A 19,345-nucleotide genomic window follows, 5' to 3' on the forward strand; every position below is an offset into this window, starting at 1 on the left:
GTGATGTACCATTTAATTAACAAAGTTATGAGCGATTTACTTAAAACATTATGTTACGATTAATTGTATATTACCTTTTCCATTTAATCAACTAAGTTTCGTGGGACCAGTTGACATAACTTTATTAATTAAATACAACATTTCATTTCTAAGAGTGTATGTACTAGAACAATATAAACAGGAGGCTATATACTGTGAACATTAATGTACAGGTGGTTATGAACAGATAACAATATAGACTATACAATAGTGCAAGTGACTTGAGTGTGCATTAGTTACAGACATTAGCTATTAAAGTTACAGTGCAATAGATGAGTTAATGCAGTTATTAAAGGTACGGTGCAGTACATGAGTTAATGCAGTTATTGAAGTTATAGTGCAATACATGAGTAGATGCAGTTATACAGTTACAGTGCAGTAGATGAGTTAGTGCGGTTATTAAGGTTACAGTGCAGTAGATGAGTTAATGCAGTTATTGAAGTTACAGTGCAGTAGATGAGTTAATGCAGTTATTGAAGTTACAGTGCAGTAGATAGGTTAATGCGGTTATTAAGGTTACAGTGCAGTAGATGAGTTAATGCAGTTATTAAAGTTACAGTGCAGTAGATGCGTTAGTGCGGTTATTAAGGTTACAGTGCAGTAGATGAGTTAATGCAGTTATTGAAGTTAAAGTGCAGTAGATAGGTTAATGCGGTTATTAAGGTTACAGTGCAGTAGATGAGTAGATGCAGTTATACAGTTACAGTGCAGTAGATGAGTTAGTGCGGTTATTAAGGTTACAGTGCAGTAGATGAGTTAGTGCAGTTATTAAAGTTACAGTGCAGTAGATGCGTTAGTGCGGTTATTAAGGTTACAGTGCAGTAGATGAGTTAATGCAGTTATTGAAGTTAAAGTGCAGTAGATGCGTTAGTGCGGTTATTAAGGTTACAGTGCAGTAGATGAGTAGATGCAGTTATTGAAGTTAAAGTGCAGTAGATGCGTTAGTGCGGTTATTAAGGTTACAGTGCAGTAGATGAGTAGATGCAGTTATTGAAGTTACAGTGTAGTAGATAGGTTAATGCGGTTATTAAGGTTACAGTGCAGTAGATGAGTAGATGCAGTTATACAGTTACAGTGCAGTAGATGAGTTAGTGCGGTTATTAAGGTTACAGTGCAGTAGATGAGTTAGTGCAGTTATTAAAGTTACAGTGCAGTAGATGCGTTAGTGCGGTTATTAAGGTTACAGTGCAGTAGATGAGTTAATGCAATTATTGAAGTTACAGTGCAGTAGATGAGTTAGTGCGGTTATTAAGGTTACAGTGCAGTAGATGAGTTAGTGCAGTTATTAAAGTTACAGTGCAGTAGATGCGTTAGTGCGGTTATTAAGGTTACAGTGCAGTAGATGAGTTAATGCAATTATTGAAGTTACAGTGCAGTAGATGAGTTAGTGCAGTTATTAAAGTTACAGTGCAGTAGATGCGTTAGTGCGGTTATTAAGGTTACAGTGCAGTAGATGAGTTAATGCAGTTATTGAAATTACAGTGCAGTAGATGCGTTAATGCGGTTATTAAGGTTACAGTGCAGTAGATGAGTTAAAGTTGTTGAAGTTATATAGTGCAATTGATGAGTAGATGCAGTTAGTTATGCAATAGATGCAGTAATGCAATAGATGAGTTACAGTGCAGTAGAGAACACAGTGCAAATAAAAATAATAATATTTGCAATGCTTTCATAGGTCTTTACCTGCTTACTCTTAAACTTGTTGCTTTTTGTTTGGCTGATTAAAAAATTTGCCATACAAACGGATAACTGTTGGAACATTACAAAAAGATAAGATGTTTCAAATTACAAGAACATTAGCAAGCAAAGTGTGTAAAACAAGAACCTGAAGTCATTTTCTGTTATCAACCACATTACATTCTTTTATCAAACACATATATATTATAGTGCTGTATGCACTTTTTAAAATCAAGAAAAATCTAACACCTTAATTCTTTGCGAGACTACATTGAACTGTATTATATAAATCAAATGACATCGTTGCATTTCTACAAAATATCTGTACACAGACAGTACACTGTCACGAAGCGGCTAGCAGCTTTGCAGACTGTTTGCGTCAGTGCGTCAGCGTATGACATCATATTAACACGAGAGTAATGTTCTCGCATTACTTTCAGTGTATAAGATAAATGATCTGCGCATCACTCCGTAAACTCCGACACATCTTAAAACTGCTTCGCACAACAGAGGTGACCAGATAGGTGGCCATTCATCATTCAGGTGTAGCCGTGGCCAACCAGGGCCACCATGTTGCTACGCCCCTGAAAATAGTGCAAAAAGCATTACATTTTTCCTTTTTATATATACATTAATTTTTTTTAAATATCACTTTCTTGAACTCTACTTATATATGTTTTAAAATTTGAAAAAAAAGATCTAATTAAATGTGTATACTTCAGTGGAACAGAAGCAGCAATAAAATAAGCTCTATGTTTACCTATACCTTGTTGTTTACAGAATTTACAAGAACAAGATCTCTGAGAGAGTCTGAACTTCCTTAAAATTAAATGAAATCACGATCTCAAACCAAACATCTTCTCGGTTTTCTCAACAGAACTTGCGATCACTTGGTAAGTACCGTGTGTGATGAGTCATCCTTCAATTCAGCTCAGAGGACAAAAGGGAACTGGTTCATTTGCTTCTTTCTGGTAAGACTCCGATTCTGGCTACATGTTATTGTTCTGTTTTCTGAATTTCAGACCACTACACAAGAATGCAAGTGTATTTAGCTAAAAAGTACATGATTGAAAGGTCACGTGATCCGTTAATAAAAATACATAGTTTGTGACCTTTGTTCTCACATCATTCTGTCTTTTCCCAACTTCAAGTAATTATTGATCTTCCGAGCCCTTAAAAAGTCCTTGTGTTAAAATAGACAATTCAGTTCAAATAGATTTCATTTATAAAGCGCTTTTTACAGTGTTGCAAAGTTTCACATAAAGAAAAGTTAAGTGATAATAGTAAAAATAATCGATAAATACACTAAGATCATATGGAATTAGTCTATAAGACATGCAATTTTTCTCTGTGCAATGGTCGTTGAGTATTTTGGATTGTCAGAAACTGTCGATTGTTTAATTTAAGACTATTTTTTTCAATGTGCATACTATTTAAAATATATATACTTACATTTAGTGATCACTGTGCTCATAGGTAATTTACAATATGATAATGTGAAGAGAGTCAATGCGATCTTATTCATATCCTTTATTAATGTTACTGATGCTGGGTTATTTACAATATTATGATTTTTATCAACATGTTATCAGTAAAAATGGTTGATTAAGCGCAAATGTCGCCATTACTGGAAACTTACAAAAAAATATGTTTTGCAATATCATAACATACAAACATGATGTCATTTAAAGGCACATTTAAAACGAAATATAAAATGGCTATCGAATGGGGAAGTCAAGGTTACCACTTAGTTTTGTTACTACTACCTACTTTTCATGGAATGCAACAATGCTTTTTTTCTACAATACTGTAATGCCTCTGCCTTTACTTTTTTAACGTTCTGCTTGTAGCTTTTGTTTGCCAATTGTCCGTATTTTAAGATGCATATATAACAGCACCTAATAAACTATAATGTAAAAAGATGCATGTGGCACATTGAGCATGCGTGATTGTTTGTAGTAAACTTAGCGGAGAAAGAAACACTGGTTCATTTTACATACCAAGATCATTTTCTGTCCTTAGAATAGACCACAAAGTTGTATATTACAAATATTTTTGTATGTCTTAAAAAAAACTGAAAATGCTTTATTATAATTTTCTTGGGTTTTCGCACCTCTTTTTTAATAAGATTCATAGGCACTAGATGGCAGTATTGTGTCAATCACTGACCCTAGAGACTACAATGATAACGAGTCATCCTGTAGCCTACATTTGAGCATTCCATGAATAAGTTAGAAGAGTCACCATCATAAGCACACGTGTTCAAGACCATTATTAAATCACATTAACGATAAAAACATTTTGTAAAATACAATAAAAATATTTATAAAAATAACAAAAGTTCATAAAATTGCTTTAAAACCCTGAGCTCTTTTATAAATACTGTGCCTGAGACATCCCTCGATCACCAGCAGATCTCTTACCCGGAGTATTAACTCCTGCTGTGGACTACATTTCCCACAATTCTGTTCAAGGCTAATTGTTGCTACACCTCATTCATCTCCCCTCAGCTTTTTATAAACTTATCTCTCTTCCTCTTTGTTGATCATGTTTTGCCAAACTGGACATTTCTTAGAGGTATTAGTGAATTCTGGTTTTATTCTGTGTTTTGACCTTGTATTGTTCTCTAGTATGGATTCTTTACCTCCCCTGACACCCTCCCTGTTTTCTCAGGTATTTGATTATTTGTCATCAGTTTGAAAAATAGTTTTAAAGCAGCAAATGATAACAATCTCTCATTACACTTAAAAAAAGTTTCAGTGTTTCAATTTCACCAAAGCTGTGATCCAACTGGTCCACTTATAGATCTGGTGGGTGAATTCAGGGACATTATGTATAGCTAAAAAAATTGTGCTTCACAGAAAAATGTCTCAATCCCAAAGATTATGGACAGCACTGGTGTTTAGGCTTAAAGTGTATTTTGCCTATACATGTCATGTTTCAGCACGCGTGTCTTCTAGGCCCTTAAGGTTGCCAGCGCATTGTTCTACCAGTGAAGATACAGGAACATTGCTCTCATGTGAAACTCCATTTGAAGCTGCTAGTAGCACAGAAACCTCATCGCCATCACGTGACTGTAAGAAAACACAAAACCAGTCACAAAGAGGAACAAGAAAGTATGTAAATGTGTATTATTTTAATATAAAGCATAATGTATAGATGTGATAAACACTTAATAAAAGGATCCGCTGCCTATTTACCTCATTTGGCGGAATATATTAGAAATCTTGTTACATCATCTGTTTTATAATATACTATCTGTATTGTGCAGGTTGTGTTTCCTTGCCATTCAACTTAAACACATTATTACAGTGGCTTACCATATCATTGTTGTTCATAAGTTTCATCTCCTTTTCTTGAACTGTAAATAAAAAAGTAGAAACACAAATTTTTTTCCTTCTGGTTTTTTCAGTTCAGGGGTTCAGTACAGAGTTAGTTAAACTTAAATCAAATGAAACGCATGTCAGATTAATCACAGTCTTCTATGGGTAGTTCAAGTGTTTTAACACACAAAACTCTTACAGGTATCACAAGCATTATTTGGCATCTTTACTGTATCACTCACCGTCCTGTCCTGCTTGTTTATGGCGCTTAAAGGCAATAACAGCTATGACAGCTACTGCTACTAGAACCATGACCGCAAACGCTGCTACGATGACGATCACTGCTGTGTGGTCTTCACCAATTACAGGCCCACCTATACATCATGGAACAAGAAGATTTGTGTCAGTAAATACAAATCTAGTTTTGTTTAGTAAGGTACTTGTCTCACATTAAACACAACAACACACATTTTGAGACTGAAGATCTTTTTGATGGTGAAGAACAGTTTGAAGCGTTTCTGCTGATGAAAGGAACAGGCAGACGTGCTAGAAAACATAAAAAAAATTACAATATTAACAAAAATGTTAATAAAAAACAAACAAACAAAATATACAAATAAAATTAAAATAAACATCCCAAGCAGGGAACATGTTTAAAAGGCCATCAGTAAGGCCAACAAGTGTATTATCCTACTATGATGACATCAAGTGCTATGTTCTGAGAAACTTAATTTGTGTAAGTGGAAAAATGTCTTTCTTGCACTATTTCTCATTAAAAACTAATATCAATGAATCTTAAAACGTTGCAAAACGTATTCACTGTACTCACAGACAATTACACTGAACTTTGAGTATAAGGTTCCATCGCTGTTGATCATCTCAAGTGTATAGAGTGTAGAGTATGCGGTACTGATGTTTGTGATGGTGAGAGATCCAGTCTGATTGTCCAGGTTCAGTCTGTCTCTTAATCTTCCACTATCAATATCATCGTATATACGGTTTACATTGTAACGCTTATATACTTCAGCTAAAAGAGTGACACCATTGTTATTTTTTAACCTCCACAGTATGTGATCGTCTCTCTGTATTTGAGTAAGATTGGTGTGTAGAGTGACTGAATCTCCCTCCATCACTGTGATCGTCTTCACTTCATCTGTATCAGCAGCAAACACACCTGAAACACAGTTAGAAAGTGTTTTCCAAAGTTAATATGCAGCTCTTGTTGTTTGAGGGGATGAGCATCTTGTTTAAGACTCAACACGTCTCCTTTTCAAATGCAGCATAGTCTCACCTGTGGAAGATATTCATCACACATCATCATACTGCTCACCTGACCGCATGGAACCTGAAGAACTTTCCAGAGACCCTGGCTTTTTCCGTATTCTGTCAGCATGTGTTTTTCTAGGTTTCTTTAGATTTGCATTAATTGCAATCTAATGTATAACAAATTATTATTAAACTATGTTTAATGAGTAACAATGGTTAATTGGAAAACAGAGTGCAACTCTTAATCTTAAAATAGGGTACACTTTGCTATACCTGCATCCAACAATTGAATTTCTATCCTTAATTACTTCTTATACTTTAGTGTTTTAGTACAATTGAATAGTATTTTTTTCTATTTTGTTATAGACTCGTGAGTCTAAAGGTTGGAATGCTATGGACAGCTTTCTCCAATCAAATGACTAACTCTCGGTGAGGCATACACGAAAATTGTGCCAAAAAGAAACGAGCGCACTGCTGATGCTGGCTGCGCAATGCAAATAACTTCTGCGAGAGGACAACCGATCCCTTGAGTTCATTTCGAGCATGCGCGGAACAGATCGAGTCGGATTTGTTATTGAAACCACGCACCCATAGGTAAAATGTTGGCGGCATCTCGTCAAACCTTCCGTATGCTTGAAATAATAGCGTCAACGTTGACCATTTATTAAACTAAAACTTACACCATATTTAAGGAGTTGTGTAAGTGCGGTTAACAGTGAAATAAGATAATAACAGCGCGTGAAAATATAAAACATAATAAATAACAACCATTGCAGTTCTAAATATCATCATTGTGTTTCCATGTCAGATGAACTGTTCTGCTTTATCGACTGTTAATTTAGAGAAATTACGCGTTCGATGTTTCAGCAGTTTTAAGAATGAGCAGTTTAGATCAACTCTGGTAAACGGCATCGTATGTGAATCACAAAAAAAAGTTTTCTTACCTTGTATAATGATTTGTAAGAGCATGACACATAGTGGTAATAGTGACATCATCATATCTCGAAAATGTAAGAGTGACTGCAACTCCACGTATCTTGGCAGATTTTTTGTATGAAAAAACGTCTTTCCCCAGATTCTCTGAGTGGGCGTGTTTCTGTTGGAAACGCTTAAAATCCTCCGTGACACTACAATATGAAGTCGAAGCCTGGGTGGAGACTGAAGCGGCAACGGCACTGTGATTGGCCATGGCAGCGTGATATACACTAGGGGAGGGCCACCGTATAGAGGAAACGTTAGGACAATTCCAAGGGCCCATGACTTATAGGAGCCCCAAAAATAGATAAAAACGAATATAAAGTTATCAAACCATCATCATTCAGTATATATTTTTTTTAAATAATAAAATAAATCATCTCTTTGTTTTTGGCAGCAAAAGTTAAAAATCCCCATTGACCTAAAAGTAAACATCCATATTGACCGATCACCCCCCTGTATCTGCATGAAATGGTTTGGTCCTCCTTGATCAGTGACGGTGTTAGGCAAAGTCAGTACCAGAACGACAGTAACCAAAGTTTTACCTAGTTACGTTAAATCAGACTAGTGTTAGCCTGCATTTAATCACCATTTAGTCAGCGCAGGGAAACGTTTAGCACTATAATAACCCTGGTGTGGAAATTCAATTTTACATGTCCACTTTATTTTCTTGTTGGCATATATGTGCAGCTTAGTAAAAAATCAGCTTTTTCCATTATTTGGAGAGGAGGGTTCATTTATTTTGATTGAAAAGTAAATATTTAAGTTTGTTGGTTTTTCTTTTTTTTAATCTTTCATTAATAGTTAAAATAATGATTAATAATAATTTTGTGAAGAGAATCTTACATTTTGTCAAATTTTACAATAAAAATACATTGAGAATGTAAAATATTTTTTATGGTCTCTTTTAATATTGCATCAAACAGTGAACTGCATAATAGACTTGCATGCATGTAAAAAAAATCAACAGCAGTAAATATTGTGCTAGTATTGAACTAAAAGAAGCAAGACAGTAGCAAGCCTTTAATGAGAGTAATGTAAAGCTTTTGATTGGACAGTTAGGTCCTAGAGATTTAGTAACAACAGCTGTGCAGAGGGGGCCCAATTAGATTTTTTTGTCCCGGGGCCCAAAAGTTCGGGTAAGCCAAACGGCCTTTACATAACAAAACATGCAAACACAAGACATACGGATACATTAAACACATACTGCTATTATAAATACAAAAAAATTGAGAAAGAAAATAATACACATAACGTAACATTTTCCAGAAAATACAAATTAGCACAATCAGGGACAAACATCTTGAGCTTTTTGTTTTGATCAGCGTAGTGAGGTAAACTTTTCTTCACGTATGAAGTTGAGGTATTTCTTCTCACATAATTATTATTTTTATCCCTAATAATACATTATCTAAAGTTAAAAAGATAAAAAATATGCAAGTATTAAAAAGATGTGCTGATGTATTTTGGCCTATTTTACTTTCTCAAAATATGATAAAACGGGGGGCCATTGTTTCTTGACATACTCCACTTGGGCATGAAGACTTTTTAAGAAATATTGTTTGTCAATCTCAGTAACATCAAAAAGTGCCAAAGTGTTAAGTGCCATTTCAGGTGACAGATGTGAAACACTAACATTTGTAAAAAACAGTAATAACTAGAGAAGCAGTCAGCATCTTGATCTGCTTGAAAGACACATGCCTTCATCCTAGCATGGAGGGTGCTGGACTCCATTGGCAACTGCTAGTGGTACAGAAACTTCATCCCTGTTGGGTCTCTGTAAGAAAAAAAAGAATCATTTAAAAACCTGAGAGTAATGAGAGTTTTAATGTAAATGTCTTAATGTAAATATAGTGGTAATGTATAATACTAATGAATGTTCATTTTATAAGCTTCGAGCAGTGTGGTTGGAACGGTTCACAGCTCATCGTGGATTATCACTTATTTAAACATCATTCAAAGACAAAAAAAATCACTATAGGACCCATTTCATGGATAATGAATCAACCATGTTGGTCCATTTACTTTTTTGCAGACTTTTTAACAAAATGAATAACATAACAAGGTTTTCAACATTTTTGTACAATGCTGTTATTATTGGGCTTGTTCATTATATTATAAAAGTCTTGATAATTTGGAATTAAATATATTGACAAACATAAGTATGGCATCTTACCACATAGATGTTGATGTGAGTGATGGATATCCCCTCTTCATGGGGTTTAAAAATAAAACTGTATTTAAAAATGCTTGACTGTAACAATATAGTGCAGATTTTATTGAATTTTATATGAATTTAGATGTTAACAATTTATACATTTTTGTCCCTGGCAAGAAGAGGGAGTGTTGCAATAGGAGAGTAGCGTTGCGGTGTTACATGCGCTGCTTTAGTTAGACATCAGCTTGTTTCTGTGAACTTTTGTTTTGCGGCGTTTAATGAACAGCCACAATACTCTCCACATACGGACATCATGAGTAAACAAGCGGGCTAGCCAGACAGGATTGAAACTATGTCGGCTAAAGACCTAAAAGTTTGATTTAAAGACGAAAAACGTGTGATTTTGGTGAAATTAGTTTTTTCACCATTCAATTTAACACATGCACACAGTGTTCGGGGCTCTCACATCTGTCAAAGCAGAAATAAAACCACTGCTCTCTGCATGTTTTATTCTGTCATCTTCAGTCGTGCTCATTTGTACATTGCATGCACTTATTTTGTGTATTCGAATGAAATATCTGAACATTCAGTACATTCACGAAGCCAGGTGAAATGCTTTTTCAGATATTTCTTGAGGAGATCAGGACAGAAGTGGTCAAAAGTGGAAAAAAATTGACAGATTACAGCAGCGGGTGTAAATGGGTATGTGCCTCTTTCATCCACTTGTGAATCTCATTGTACCGGCGCAGCCATGTCGCGGAGACGATGTGCGTTTCGTTTTGGAACCCTGATGTTACGAAAATGGTAAGGAGGTGTGACATTTCCCTGCAGTATTCAACCAATCACTACGCACTAGTGAACTGGCCAATCATAGCACACCTCACTTTTAAGAGCAATGAGGTTTCTAAAATATCAGCACGTTTCTGAGAGGCGGAGCAAAGAGGAGATACCAACATGCGCGGTATGTTTAAAATACAGCGTTTTTAACCTTAAATCATGTGTACACCTAAAGCAAACAATAATATTTGTTTTAGCCGCGTCAAATGACCCATTTAAAGAGTTTATGTTAAATTTCGGTCTTTGTGTTAGTAGTCTAGGCTTAATTCTATTATATCGAGCAGCAGCCCCATGTTAGCCTGCTTCTCTCTAAGCCTATGTTATGTTGGTGGGCTGTGCATGGAAAAAAATAAAAATGCATTTCAGTGTTGTACAACATTACACTTTAATGCCACTATATTTTTTGGAATGGTAGTAAATTTGAGTGGAGCAGCTGCTTTTCTCTGAGCCTCCAAGACACAGATACATACGAGCCCCCACATTTACACACAACTGTTTCTGTTAGACCTTTGTGAAATTTTTTGGAATACCTGCTCTGTTGTATTGTTGGAATTGGATTAATATTCATTGAGAAGTTCTGTTGACACTTCTTGATTATTTTCTGACTACATTTAGATTTTTTAAGCTACAATGTTTGTTTTCAGCTCCCAATGATTTATACATTAATATTTGCTTAATAAATACTGCATGCTTGTTGAATATTGTACCTTATTTCAAGTAGCTGTTTATTAGGAGCATGATTTTGCGCATCACCATTGCTTGTCACGTAATATATTATTATATGTTTATTATTAATTATGATTAACAATCAAATGGTTAATTAATGAGAAACTAGTTGCTATGAATTAAGGTACCATCAGTTCTTATGAATTACTTATTTGTCATTGAGTTAGTGTTATAGATGCACAGAAGGCTGTTTGTTACCAAACACCAAGTTACTTAATTAGGATACAATTACGAGTAATTTGCTAACTGTAAAACATTAAACTGTTGGTAGCTTTAGAACTAACATTTATCTGGGAGCGCACAGCCAAGCATATGTGAATATTTGATCTGTTAACTGGTTGCATATGTCAGATTTATTGCATGACTAGTGCAGTCACGATAATGAAATTTGGCTAACGGTTAATTGTCTAATAAATCATGGCGATTATAACGGTTTATTGTCTAATAAATCATGGCGATTATAACAATTTATTGTCTAATAAATCATGGCGATTATAACGGTTTATTGTCTAATAAATCATGGCGATTATAACGGTTTATTGTCTAATAAATCATGGCGATTATAACGGTTTATTGTCTAATAAATCATGGCGATTATAACGGTTTATTGTCTAATAAATCATGGCGATTATAACAGTTTATTGTCTAATAAATCATGGCGATTATAACGGTTTATTGTCTAATAAATCATGGCGATTATAACGGTTTATTGTCTAATAAATCATGGCGATTATAACGGTTTATTGTCTAATAAATCATGGCGATTATAACGGTTTATTGTCTAATAAATCATGGCGATTATAACGGTTAATTGTCTGTTTGGGGGCTTCGAGGATTAATTGTCTGTTTTATGGCTTTGGCATTTAATTCTCATAAATGTTCTGTTTGTTCATGAAATCATTTTCTCACATTGTTGTCATTATTTAAATTAATCTTTTGCAAGTTGTCCCTGGCAGTAATAGATTTGTATTTATTTCTTGACTGTGTTAGGGTGCTCAGGATGTTTAAAAGAAGCAAACCTCATGTAACCTTCACGAACAAGTAAAAGCAAATACAGCCATCAATAAAGTAATCAAAATGTCTCCAGTGATTTACGGAGCAGGATTTGTTGTATTAGCTGTAATACTTACATCTCTGTCTGGGTGTCTAGTGGTCCAACAGTGTTTGACTGCTATAACACTCGTGATTAAAACCACCAACACCACCACCACCACTGCTGCTATGATGGCAAAGACATGTGAACGGTTGCTGGCAGTCGCATCTAGACATGGAACAAGCAGATTTGGGATTTTTTTATTACACAAACATTTCCATACATATGTTGGATACCTACAACATTGTGATCTTAATTTGATCATAATGTTCAAGTTTATTTGTCCAAACATTTTATTTGAACAGAAAATCAGATTTCAAACGGTCCAAACAACAGAACCAACTTCTTGCAAAACCATCTTTAAATTTGAAAAGCTTTACCACAGATATTGTCAGATGAGCAGAATATCTTAGTAAACTGACAATAATCTGATAAACATCTCTGCTGATATTTGATACAACATCACGTTTGCTTGTGTGACAATTCCTAAACATCATTACTATCATGCGTTAAGAAACATTAATATAATGTTTACATACCTGAACACGTCTGACAGAGAAGAGTGGTGTTGGGTAGTTGAGGTTCGTTTGTGATGGGAACGGGCAAACGCTCTGAAAAACATTAAAGAAAACGTAGCCTCACTGTAAAGATGTATATCGCTAATTAAGAATTCACTTATGTTGTCAGAATATACTTGCAAATGGTGCATAAAGCATCTCAACAGATGTTAAGCAACAAAACCTTGACCTCCTGTTTAATACTGTGTTCAGACTGACACTGTGCCGTGTTTTGAAATCCCTATATGACTGAGAAGCACATATAGGGCTGTGACGATAACCGTATCACAGCAGTAATGAGATGCTGACCGCAGTGTTGAGGTCATCACAGTACTTTTTTGTATTGTAGTGCACAGAAAGTGGTACCTAATGTTGATTTGATGCACTTAGGGCTTTTCCCTGCGCCGCTACAAGTACAGAGGTTATTGTAGTTTGGATCCCCGAAAAAAAGATGAGCAGTTTTAGTTCAGAAGGGCAAGGATGTGTTTTACATTGCTCTTTGTTCTGAGTAACCTAAAGTGAGTCGAAAAAGTATTTTTTCTGTCGTTCATCATACGCTTCAGTATTTTATTTATTTGCTGGTTAAAGTTACAGGAGTGCATATGGTGTGTGTGATATGAACTACAAACACAATAATTATTATTTATCATAAATTACTGTCTTCATAGCTTTGCATTGCATTAATCAATAAGATTTTTATTTCAACTAAGGTAACTAAGGAATCACAATGCGTTTTAAAACAAAGAAAAAAGCATCCGTGCAAATTTATTTACAGACTACAGTATTATGCAAAGGCCAAATTCATTAACATTAGTAGCAGTGAAATGTACATTTTCATGTTTAAAGTTGTAGAAATTAGCATTATTTAATATATTTTTAAAGCACAAATGAATTTACAAAAAACAACAGTTCCGAAGTTGTGGTGACAAATGGATTTTTATTAATCATTTAATATAACGTTGTTTTTTTATACCTTATGCAAGTAATGTTAACGAATTCTGTGGTTAACCAGTTTTTAAACATTTTAATATGGTGATGTAAATAGAGCATAACACACGATCCGGCCTTCCGTTTTTTAACTTTAAGTTTAAAATATTTAAACTAGCTTGTGTGAACAAAGATTTAGGAACACAAACAAATGATTTTTTTACATTTTCATTATATTACAAATCATTACAGAACAATTAAAGAAGCATCCATTAAGACGTGACAACTCTAGGCTCTTCTGTAGAGGTAACGTAGCCCTGTTATTCTTATGAAAAATATGAATATTCGAAGAGCATTTTTAATTTTCGAATAGTTATTGCGAATCCAATATTTTAAGATTCATGCACTTCCCTACTTAAGAGCCTCACTGAAACCAGACAAAGTGAACATATTGCTTGTCCTCAGACGAAACATGTCGACCAAAAAATAAGGCAGCACTACTTGCCGATTCATTAAAGCGTCCCAGTAGTTCTACAACAGCCCAACACTTGTACAGACTATAGGCTAGCCCTATGCACCCTTTTTAAGTTGCACTTTGAAAAGGTCTGTTTTTATAAATTGAGCCTAATTTATAGTTAAATAATATTAATGATAATATGCTGTCATAAGCACATGTCTATTCTGTTTTATTTCTAATTAAAATGTAATCAATGACCATTAACAGACGACAAGACATTTTATTTACTCACCATAGACGGTCACATTGAATCTCCTTACTGCCGTTTCCTTGCTGTTGATGATCTCTAGTTTATAAAGTCCCGAGTCCTTGAATCTGATGTTTGTGATGGTGAGAGATCCAGTCTGACTGTCCAACTTCATTCCAGCTGAACCATATGTGTTTGGTTTTAGTCGATGATTGTCAGCTATACGAGACTCTTGAGGTCCAAACATCCACAGAATCTGATCTTGTATCTGTATGCGAGTTAGATTAGTGTGTAGAGTGACAGATTATAGTGACAGAACAAGTATCTCAATGTTACTGAAATCCCAAAATTATCTTTGCAGACTATTCAGAATTTATTTCCAGAGTGCTAGGTTGAGTCAGGAGTAGGGATGTCTATTTAGACAAATTCCCATAATATATCTTCATTTAAATTTACGATCAATTAATCGATTACTGGTGGCATATGGCATGAGGGTGCACAAATGCTATGCAAAACGCCAGCTTCCTCGCCTGAATAAAAAGGTTTCCAAGTTTAAATAAAGCATAGTAGCATTGTTAAAACGAATCTGTGTGATTGGTTATATAATCATATAGAAAATGATGTATTTAGTAATTAACATATGTAGCAACATACAACGTGTCCTGCTCTCAGATGTGCACTCTATTAATTGCATATGAGCAAATTCATATCATTGCATGAATCTACATGCGAAAATAGGTTGATTTGTTTCTGGATGTGCATGTGACACTGCGCATGGAAACTAGGAATGGCCGTTTTTCAATAATTTCATATTTGAGCTCATAAAAAACAAATATTTGTTTATTTAAATTAAGTTCATAAAGACAAATGTTACATTTTTATTTAGTCACAATTTCACATCAAGCTTATAATTATAATTAAATATAACACACTAATATTATATTCTGTTGATATAATATTGAAGATTACCAACGTTGGAAAAAATTGAAAAATAAAACTGCATTTAAACCTGCGCGAAGCAGAATCACTCAAAAAGCAAACAAACAAAAACCCAACGAACAAAATGCAATGTATATTGAGAGTCTGTGATATACATGTGTGGTTGGGTTTGTAATCACTAATGGCCTGGATTCCCTAACACATGGCCTTGTTCATCCATGGCTTCTGATTGAGGTGTGTGGTGATCTGCTTGTGAGTTGTGACACTATCAATGGTGGTATTGATGTAGTCCAATACAGAGGAGGTATAGCTGTCTATGTCCGTATGAGAGCCACTGGTGGCCTGAGAAGCAAACATACTCCAGTCTGTGTGTAGAAACCTCTCCTGGAGTGTTAACTCTGCCCCCGCAGGCCACACCTCTCTTCACAGATGGTCTTCACTGATGGCTTCACACGATTAATCAGAGGTGAGGAACAAAGAAAGGTGATCAGATTAACCCAGGTGGGGGAGGGGGGTCGCGGTGTAAACTTCAGCCATGTTTGTATTAGACATGATCCAAAGTTTTGTTTCCTCTTGTATGGCAGGAAACATGCTGATGAAATTTAGGGAGCACTGTCTTTAAGTTAGAGTGAATAAAATCTCCCGCAACAATAAATGCAGCCTCCGGGTGAGCAGTCTGTTGTTTACTGATGGCTGCATGAAGTTCTTTCATAGCAAGTTTGGCATCAGCATCCGGTGGAATATCAGCTGTCATTATAATGGTGGAAGTGAATTCCCGTGGCAGATAAAACATTTAATCATGAGAAACTCAAGGTTAGCAGAGCAGTGTCTCCCGACAATAACAGAGTTCGTGCACCAAGCTTTGTTGACATAAATGCACAGTTCACCTCTTGTTTTACCGGATTACTCTGCCGTTCTATCCGCGCGGTGTGTTGTAGCCCGCTAGCTCAATAGCGTTGTCCGGTATGGCGCTGTGTAAACATGTTTCCGTGAAGATTATGACATTGCAGTTCAAAAGTATTTTGTTGTTGATGACGCGGGGTCGAATCTCATCCATTTTGTTCACTAATGATCGTATATTAGCAAGGAAAATGTTGGGTAAAGAGAGCCGATGTGGTGTTAGCTTTAGCTTAGCTCTTAGCGCTGCGCGCTTTAACCGCCATTGTTTACGATCTCGACGCCACCGGCGAGCACTTCCGCCCGGCCGTGTGGGGTGCGTAGCATCGGGTGTTCTGGCGATCTCAGGGACGAGTTGAATGTTGCTGATAAAACTTTCGGAAAGGCTCAAATCGACATCCAAAGAAAAACCCTATATAAATGCTAAAACTGGAGACGCTGAGCCTCGCGATGTTCACCCGCCACCAGCTTGCTATCCCGGTGGCTTTGACGGAGGCCAGCTAGTGAAATGCTGTGCAGTGTGTAAACCTCACTCCCCCGCCTCAAGGATGGTCTAGCGACAGACGCTAGAGACTTCGGTATAATATACTAATAAAACACGTATAAACCAAATGCATAACCAAGAGTCGATATGAACATAAGCGTCTGTCAAATCCGTAACGTTTAATGTGAATGGAACAGGGCCGCACTAAAGTAAACGGATACATAGTCTGTATTAAATATAATAAAAAGGTTAATTACCTGCCAGGAAAATAAACGATATCCAAGGTACGCAACGTGATAGCATGCTGATATTTCGTAACGTTAATTCTGTCATTCGAAATGAGGGAGATCGTGTCCAAAGAACGGAAAGTCTAGGCTAGGCATCAACAGAATAATTAAAGCGAGATCACGGCGGCCTTTACTTCCTGTGTTTTGGGCAAATCATCGCCACCTACTGATATGGAGTGTGTATAATATTTGAATGGAATCAACTGGAGGAAAAATACTTATCAAAATCCTATTAAAATGTACACCATTTATACTCTATTCATTCTTTCAAATATTTGTATAATATTCCATGAATACTAGATTGTTTTGACCCATTTCCTAATAATAATTTTAGATAATTGATATTAATTCCTAGCAAATTTAGGCCTTTAACTAATTGTTGCCACTTCCTGTAATATGCAACACAATCCAAAAGAATATGCTTCACTGTTCAGGGTCCTACTCGTGCCTGTCAAAACCAAAAGTAATTAAATTCACCATGATACGGAAGTTGGGATTGATTTATATTCCGTATCGTGACGCAAATCCAAGTTAAATGGCTTCTGAAATTAGAAAAAAAGCATGGCCTGCAGGGGAGGGCTAAAAATGCCTGGCCACTAGTGATGCGCGGATGGCGGTTAAATCCGCGGGCGCCGCGGATGATCCGCGTGTCGGGTAATAAAACATACATCTAGATTAATATCACATTCGTATTTTTAGAGAAATGTTGTTAACATTGCATGTGTTTTAAATGCATTTTTCAGGCGCTAATTTGCAGTAATTTAAAAGAAATGCGCGCGTGGCGGCAGTAGAGGACGGTCTATTTCTTATGCAGAAATAGAGGCATAACAGATCCGAGAGAAATTTAAAAAGGGAGAATTAAAAACAAAACAAAAAGGTAGAAAAGAAAAGTACCGTGTGCGAGCGTTTTTGCGAAGTGGTTTTAACAAGGATCATGTGTGAGCTACATCGTTTAAGTATTTACAGACAAAGACAGTGCTAGACAATTTACGGAGTAATTTAAATGACGATCGGGTCCGGATATCTATATCTGTGAAAATTATACGTGCGGGCGGATGGATAATTTATTTGTAGAAGCGGATGTGGGTGACATTTTAGCTTAGCCGCGGATCTCTACTGGTCACTGAAGAACCTTCCATCTTTTTTTCGTCATGTGGCGAGGAGTTGTATATGAGAGGGGGAGGGGATCTTTACGGTTTTATTATTTGAGACTTCAATTGCAAACGAATTTAAACAAAAAGAAAGGTGTGCGCGGATACATCATTTATAATGATCACTTCAGCAATGAGTAAAACACTTTGAATTTTCCGGTTTGATTGCATCGTTTCTAAAACTCGAAATAAGCCACGCCCACGAAGGACAACAAACCAATGTCGCCATTACAAATGGTTGATTACAGTAAATCTACTCAGAGCAGTAGTAGGCGAAGAATGGCTGAGAGGAATCGTCAAACAATGCATTAGTGGAAGAAAATGAATTCTAGGCATTATCTTTTTTAGCTTTTCTTCCCTTAAAAAGTCAACATCTCAAACCATTTACCAGTAAAAACAGAATGAGCAATTTCTTGAAAATGAACATGTTACAAACCTTGTGGGAGGAGTCATTTCTCGGTTCAGCTCACAGAATAAAGAGCGATGTGTTGTTCAATCCTCTTCTGACTGTGGATTAACTGCGATTATCAACGTTGCCTTTTTCTACTTCTAGTTTTTCGCTCTAGAAGATTTGCCAACATATTTGGAAGCCATGGCCACACCGTGTACCTTGAACGGACCGAAACCCATTTTACCTCTTTCCTCTTTCAGGGAACACAGATACTTATTAAAGACGCTTAAACCAAATACATAATCAAAATTTGATGTGGATAAAAGCTTCTAAAAAATGCATAACATTACATGAAAATGGAATAGGTCCGCACTACAGTAAACCAAATCATCTGCCATAAATATTATCAAAAAGATTTCATTACTTTCCACACCGCCAATCAATAGACAAAGCACACAACGCGGTAACACGGGGATATTCCATGACGTAAGTTCTATCCTAGTACAGATTCAGACGAACACCAGTACATTCCCGTCACTAACTGTGTGTTCACTGCTCAGACTGGTGCAAGTTTATACCCTGCAAGAGCAAACCAAGTCCACGCCTCCTGGCAGAGCAAACCAAGTCACGCCTCCTGCCAGAGCAAACCAAGTCACGCCTCCTGCCAGAGCAAACCAAGTCCACGCCTCCTGACTGAATAAACTAAGCCTGTGTGATGAGTCAGCTCACAGAATAAAGAGCGATGTGTTGTTCAGTACTCTTTTGTGTGTGGATTAACTGCGATTATTTATCTTTCTTCTTTTCTTCTTCTAGTTTTTCGCTCTAGATCATATTCCAGAATACTTCTACAGTCATGTCGCCATGACCGCACTCTGTACCTTAAACGCATTTTAGTCGATGAACACACACGATGT

General features: G+C 36.1%; 1 protein-coding gene across 3 annotated transcripts; it reads right to left on the minus strand.

Moving 5' to 3' along the window:
• Positions 1-3,231: 3,231 nt before the first annotated feature.
• On the minus strand, positions 3,232-18,977 carry LOC130429615 (uncharacterized). 3 transcript variants are annotated; one of them, XM_056758277.1, is made up of 11 exons: positions 18,856-18,965; positions 18,477-18,649; positions 14,328-14,550; positions 12,634-12,705; positions 12,132-12,262; positions 7,250-9,057; positions 5,869-6,213; positions 5,508-5,585; positions 5,282-5,413; positions 5,037-5,077; positions 3,232-4,790 (listed from the first exon to the last, which is right to left on the minus strand). In XM_056758277.1, exons 6-11 carry the CDS (start codon positions 7,302-7,304, stop codon positions 4,650-4,652), a joined length of 792 nt encoding a protein of 263 aa, XP_056614255.1. In that variant the 5' UTR covers positions 7,305-9,057; positions 12,132-12,262; positions 12,634-12,705; positions 14,328-14,550; positions 18,477-18,649; positions 18,856-18,965; the 3' UTR covers positions 3,232-4,649. The 3 variants fall into 3 exon arrangements, with proteins under 3 accessions (XP_056614255.1, XP_056614253.1, XP_056614254.1); XM_056758275.1 differs by having other exon boundaries at positions 18,477-18,977; XM_056758276.1 differs by having other exon boundaries at positions 14,328-15,968; positions 18,477-18,977.
• Between the last annotated feature and the right edge of the window lie 368 nt (positions 18,978-19,345).

Source organism: Triplophysa dalaica, chromosome 10, assembly GCF_015846415.1.
Source record: "Triplophysa dalaica isolate WHDGS20190420 chromosome 10, ASM1584641v1, whole genome shotgun sequence".
Taxonomy (NCBI): Eukaryota; Metazoa; Chordata; class Actinopteri; order Cypriniformes; family Nemacheilidae; genus Triplophysa; species Triplophysa dalaica.

What these genes read in the sequence shown, in the direction of transcription:
- LOC130429615 (XM_056758275.1), bottom strand. Translation starts at nt 7,304, where the DNA reads ATGATGATGTCACTATTACCACTATGTGTCATGCTCTTACAAATCATT. An exon ending in CTTACAAATCATTATACAAG is followed by an intron (nt 6,214 to 7,249) that starts GTAAGAAAACTT and finishes ACTGTGTTTCAG; the next exon opens with GTGTGTTTGCTGCTGATACA. An exon ending in AAGATCTTCAGTCTCAAAAT is followed by an intron (nt 5,414 to 5,507) that starts GTGTGTTGTTGT and finishes CATGATGTATAG; the next exon opens with GTGGGCCTGTAATTGGTGAA.